The following is a 6,348-nucleotide window of genomic DNA, read 5'->3' as shown; positions in this document are numbered from 1 at the left end:
TTTTATGCAACTGATAAATTACTAAATTTTACCTCTGAAACTAATAATATGGCATATGTTAATTAAATTGAATTTAAATTTAAAAAAATTTTAAAGTTATTTGTTTTCTGGCTGCATTTAATCATTTTGTTTGTGACATCAATTTTTACAAGAATAACAAGATAAATATTGGGAAATCAGATCATATGAATAAAGCCATAGCGAAATGAAAATTAAAGAATACAGTCATTTGATGTTTGTGGTATTCTCATCTATACCTATTTCTTCCAAGGTTTGGCTATAAACAAAGTGCCTATACCTAAGGGTTAGTTCTTTGGTAATCAAACAGACTTCACTACAGTTTACCTATAAGGTGAATTCAAAATATTAGGTGCTCCTTCTGACAACAAGAACATTATCTTTTTTACAGGAGTTCCTCAAATATAATAGTGAGGTTTACATTATACCAGCAGGACTTACTTTTTATTTTTTTTTAATTTTTTTTAAGATTTTATTTATTTATTCATGATAGACATAGAGAGAGAGAGAGGCAGAGACACAGGCAGAGGGAGAAACAGGCTCCATGCCGGGAGCCCGACGGGGGATTCGATCCCGGGACTACCAGGATCGCGCCCTGGGCCAAAGGCAGGCGCCAAACCACCGAGCCACCCAGGAATCCCAGGACTTACTTTTTAGTACCCTAGTCAATGGAATTTTATTTGGAATACTTCTGGATGGTGATCTGTAATGCCTTCAGGATTCATGTTTAAACTCCGTAGTTTTTTAAAAATACATATTTTAAAAATATTTTATTTATTTATTCATGTGAGGCACAGAGAGAGGGAGGCAGAGACATAGGCAGAGGGAGAAGCAGACACCATGCAGGGAGCCCTGATGTGGCCTCAATCCAGGATCACGCTCCAAGCGGAAGGCAAGACGCTCAACTGCTGAGCAATCCAGGTGTCCCTAGAATGCATATTTTTAAATAGATTACCTTAGAGGCTGATGAGTCAGGATAATAGAAATATATACATTCATTTACCAGAGGAAAGGCATTAGATAAACCCAAAGTAATACTGTTCTTGTTTTGTTTTGGTTTGTTTTTTTCTGGAGAAGGAAAAGAGAGGGAGAGAGAGAATCTTAAGGAGGCTCCAGTCCCGGGATCCCTGGGTGGCGCAGTGGTTTGGCGCCTGCCTTTGGCCCAGGTCGCGATCCTGGTAGTCCCGGGATCGAATCCCGCGTCGGGCTCCTGGTGCATGGAGCCTGCTTCTCCCTCTGCCTGTGTCTCTGCCCCTCTCTCTCTGTGACTATCAAAAATAAATAAAAATTTAAAAAAAATAAGAAATATTTATTTAGAAAAAAAAAAAAAAGGAGGCTCCACTCCCAGATTTATTTATTTTTGGGGGAGGGGTAGATGGAGAGGGGGAGAATCTCTGGCAGATTCCCTGCTGAGCACAGAGCCCAACTAGGAGCTCAATCCAACCATGACCTGAGCAGAAACCAGGAGTTGAACACTTAACTGACTGAGCCACCCAGGTGCCCTGTTTTTGCTTTTGTTTTTGTTTTTGTTTTTAAGATTTTATTTATTTATTCATGAGACAGGCAGAGACATAGGCAGAGGGAGGAGCAGGCTCCATGCAGGGAGTCTGATGTGGGCCTAGATCCCAGAACTCCAGGATCACACCCTGAGCCAAAGGCAGATGCTCAACCACTGAGCCACCCAGATGCCCCTTGTTTTTTTTTTTTTTTTTTTTACACTTGATTTTTCTTTTCCTAGCTCAAGAAAATTTATTTTATAATTTTCTGAATCTCTCTATAAAAGCTTGGTATAATTCCCCTATGTTGTAATTTTAAGTCAGCTTTATGATATTTAATTTAAATAAGGCAAAACTCATCCTTTTTGGATGTAGAGCCTGATTAGCTGTGATAAATTCAAAGAATAATTACCACCACAAGAGAAATAAAAAATAGTCTACAACTTCAAACAAGTCCCTCATTCCCCTTTGCAGCCAATCCCTGACTCCAAGCCCTGGCAACAGCTGATCTAATTTCTGTACCTATCGTTTCTCTTTTCCTAGAATGTCTTACAAATGATATGGCTTTTTTTTAACATTGTAAAATACTCTTGAGATTAATCTATATTCTTTCATACATCGGTTCATTCCACTTTATTGCCCAGTATGTTATTTTTGTGTGTGTGAATATGTCCCAGTTTGTTCAACCTTTCACAAGTTAATAGATTATTCTTTTTTCTATTCTGGTAAATATGCATACATATATAAATGTACATATACATATGTATTTTAACCATTTTAAGGTATACAATTCAGTGTCATTTATTTTTTTTTATTTTTATTTTTTAAGATTTTATTTATTCATGAGAGGCAAAGAGAGAGTCAGAACATACACAGAGGGAGAAGTAGGCTCCCTGTGGGGAACCTGATGTGGGACTTGATCCCCGGATAAGGGACCACACCCTGAGCCAAAGGCAGATACCCAGCCACTGAGCCACTGAGCATCCCAATTCAGTGCCATTTAATACATTCACAACGTGGGGTGCCTGGGTAGCTCAGTCATTAAGTATCTGCCTTTGGCTCAGGTCATGATCCTGGGGTCCAGGAATCAACCCCTGCATCAGGCTTTCTGCTCAGTGGGGAGTCTGCTTCTCCCTCTCTCTCTCTCCCTCTGTCCCTCCTCTCCACTGGTGTTCTCTTTCTCTCTTTCAAATAAATAAATAAATAAATAAAATCTTAAAAAAAAATACATTAACAATGTCATGCAATAATCACTACTAATTCCAGAACATTTTCATCAACACAAAGGAAAACCTGTACAATTAAGCAGTCACTCCCCATTCCTTGTTCCCCTCAGCCCCTCACGATCACTAATCTGCTTTATATTTCCATAAATTTGCCTATTTTTGATATTTTATATAAATGAAATTATACAAGATATGACTTTTTGTGTCTGGCTTATTTGACTTAGTATAACGTTTTCAAGGTCTATGTTGTAGTATGTGTCAGTACTTTGTTCCTTTTTAGGGCTAAATAGTATTCCATTACATGGAGATGCCATATTTAGTTTATCTTTTCATCAGTTGATAAACATTTGATTACTTCTACTTCTGATTGCTGTGAATAGTGCTACCAAGAGCATTCTTGTGTAAGCTTTTATTTGAATGCCTGTTTTCAATTCTTTTGGGTATATAACCAGGAGTGGAATTGGTGTGTCACATGTAATCCAATGTTCAACTTATTGGTGAACTGACACTGTTTTCCACAGAAGTCACACCATTTTACATTCCCATCAGCAATATATAAGGATTCCAATTTCTCCCCATCTTCACCCAAACTTGTTATTTTCTTTGTTTTGTTGTTGTTGTCTCTAAGTTTTCTAAGTCGTCTGAAGTAATATCTCAATGTGGTTGTGTTTTGCATTATTCTAATGACATTGAGAATCTTTTCATGTACTTATAACCATTTGTCTATCTTCTTTGGAGGAGAAATGTCTATTAAAATCCTTTCCTCAGTTTTAAGTTGTTTGTCTTTAGTTTTGGAGTTGTAAGTATTCTTTTTTTTTTTTTTTTAAGATTTTTAAAATTTATTTATTTGACAGAGAGCACAAGCAGGCAGAGCCGCAGGCAGAGGGAGAGGGAGAAGCAGGCACCCCACCAACTGGAGAGCTCAACATGGGGCTCGACCTGAGCCTAAGACAGATGCTCAACTGACTGAGCCCCCCAGGTGCCTCATAAATACTCTTTACATACTCTGGGTACAAGTCTTTGTAAGGTATAGGATTTAAAAATATTTCTCCCCTTTTCTGGGTTGTCTTTTCATTCTTTTCAGTAGTATCCTTTAATACACAGAAGTTTCTAATTTTGATGAACTCCAATGTATCTATTCCTTTTCTTTTGTTGCATGTGTTTTTAGTGTCATATCTATGAAGCCATTGCCAAATTCATGGTCATGAAGATGTACTTCTATGTTTTTTCTAAAAGTTTTATAGTTTTATGGGATCCCTGGGTGGCGCAGCGGTTTGGTGCCTGCCTTTGGCCCAGGGCATGATCCTGGAGACCCGGGATCAAATCCCACGTCGGGCTCCCGGTGCATGGAGCCTGCTTCTCCCTCTGCCTATGTCTGCCTCTCTCTCTCTCTCTCTCTCTCTCTCTCTCTCTCTGTGACTATCATAAATAAATAAAAATTAAAAAATAAATAAAAATAAAAAGCTCATGCTCTAGAACTGAAGATAGCATACTTCTTAAAAAATAAAATAAAAGTTTTATAGTTTTATTATATATTTAGGTCTTTGATCCATTTTGTCTATAGTGTGAGATAAAGGGTCTAACTTCATTCTTTTGCATGTGCTCATCTAGTTGTCCCAACAAATACAGATCAATGTTTTTTTTGTTTGTTTATATACTTATTCATTGTTTTCTTATTCACTTATTTGTGTTATTAAGTGAAGAAATTCACTTTATATCAAAAACATATTAAATAACAGTAATAATATATACAAATAGAAGTAGAAAGTCAGGACCAAAAAAATGAACACATACACATTCTCTGAAAATCAAATTTGACTTCAAAATTTTTGGCAGTCAAAGAGACAAGAAAAAGTGGTCTTCTTTTTTTTTTTTTTAAATTTTTTTATTTATTTATGATAGTCACAGAGAGAGAGAGAGAGAGGCAGAGACACAGGCAGAGGGAGAAGCAGGCTCCATGCACCGGGAGCCCGACGTGGGATTCGATCCCGGGTCTCCAGGATCGCGCCCTGGGCCAAAGGCAGGCGCCAAACCGCTGCGCCACCCAGGGATCCCAAAAAGTGGTCTTCTTAACATCAATAATTCACTTAAACTACATTCTAACCCATTTGTTTATTAAAATAATATTCAGAGCCTAAAATATCTTTTGGCTATGGTTATTTAGAAAAAAATAATTTAAAAAGATGTATTTTCCATCCACTCAAATTCCTCACAGACCAGAAAAAAATCATTCCAAGCTTAAAATATCATTTCATTGCAAGAAAGAGCATTTATAATACTAATCTTTATAAACCTTACATAGAGGGATCCCTGGATGGCTCAGCGGTTTGGCGTAATCCTGGAGTCCCGGGATCGAGCCCTGCGTCGGGCTCCCCGCATGCTTCTCCCTCCTCCTGTGTCTCTGCCTCTCTCTCTCTCTCTATATATATATATATATCTATCATAAATAAACAAATTTTTTAAAAAAATAGTAGGTACTCAATAAAGGTCAGTGGCTCATCATATTTAAAAAAAAAAAAAAAAAAGCTTGATCACTCTGCCATCATCAAGTTCCCCTTAACTACTGAGTCAGCCATGAAGAAAATAGAAGACAACAACACACTTGTGTTCATTGTGGATGTCAAGGCCAATAAGCACCAGATCAAACAGTCTGTGAAGAAGCTCTATGACATTGATGTGGCCAAGGTCAACACCTTGATCAGGCCTGATGGAGAGAAGAAAGCATATGTTCGACTGGCTCCTGACTATGATGCTTTGGATGTTGCCAACAAAATTGGGATCATTTTGGGATCACAAAGCAGGGTTACATCGTTATGAGCCGATTTCCGATTAGGGTGTGCCCAGCGACTTGACTCCCTCTGCCTGCTTCTCTGCCTCTCTCTGTGTGTGTGTCACTCATGAATAAATAAATAAAATCTTAAAAAAAAAAAAAAAAAAACCTTACGTAGAGCCCTTTTTTCGTCAGTAATGGAATATCTCTAAACCAAACCATGAAGTAAATGTGATGTCTTTAGCATCTCCTCCCACCTCTTTGAGTGCTTCTCACTAAGAAGCAAAAGCTTCCCCAAAGGTCCCTTTTCTTAACCCAGCACTTCAGAGATATTTGTCTTGTAAATTGATCTGATAGACTAATCATTGCTAATGTTTTAACAGATCTAGATTTATCAATATGTTCTCTAGTAGAATTGTACTCTGGGAAATTTTTGAAACAATATCTTATCCAAAGTCATTGTCAGATCTGTGACCAAGGTATTTTAGAGTAGGCAGTTCTTAAAGAAATGTTACCACATAGACACTTAATTGCCCATACAAAAATTTTCCCCATGATTATAAAGGTAAATGAGAATTTTCCTTTCTAATACCCTATGACCTTTTTATAAGTCAAGAATGAAAAAGTATAAAATAAATTCCTTCAGTGTGAGAGCCAGGCCATAGCATGCTGAAACCTATGGAGTTAAAATAACTGGCAGAGGGCAGCCCCAGTGACCCAAGCGGTTTAGAGCTGCCTTTGGCCCAGGGTGTGATCCTTGAGTCCTGGGATTGAGCCCCTCAATCCCCACATGGAGCCAGCTTCTCCCTCTGCCTGTGTCTCTGCCTCTATCTCTGTG

The 6,348-nt window shown here is 38.0% G+C and overlaps 1 protein-coding gene across 1 annotated transcript; it reads left to right on the top strand.

Annotated features, from left to right (window-relative positions):
• The first annotated feature begins 205 nt into the window (after positions 1-205).
• On the top strand, positions 206-5,557 carry LOC121487778 (60S ribosomal protein L23a-like). The gene is made up of 2 exons (XM_041749780.1): positions 206-271; positions 5,228-5,557. Exons 1-2 carry the CDS (start codon positions 206-208, stop codon positions 5,555-5,557), a joined length of 396 nt encoding a protein of 131 aa, XP_041605714.1.
• The last annotated feature ends 791 nt before the right edge of the window (positions 5,558-6,348 follow it).

Source organism: Vulpes lagopus, chromosome 1, assembly GCF_018345385.1.
Source record: "Vulpes lagopus strain Blue_001 chromosome 1, ASM1834538v1, whole genome shotgun sequence".
Lineage (NCBI taxonomy): Eukaryota > Metazoa > Chordata > Mammalia > Carnivora > Canidae > Vulpes > Vulpes lagopus.
Note: the sequence above shows the minus strand (reverse complement) of the source record. Positions and strands in the feature narration are given on the sequence as shown.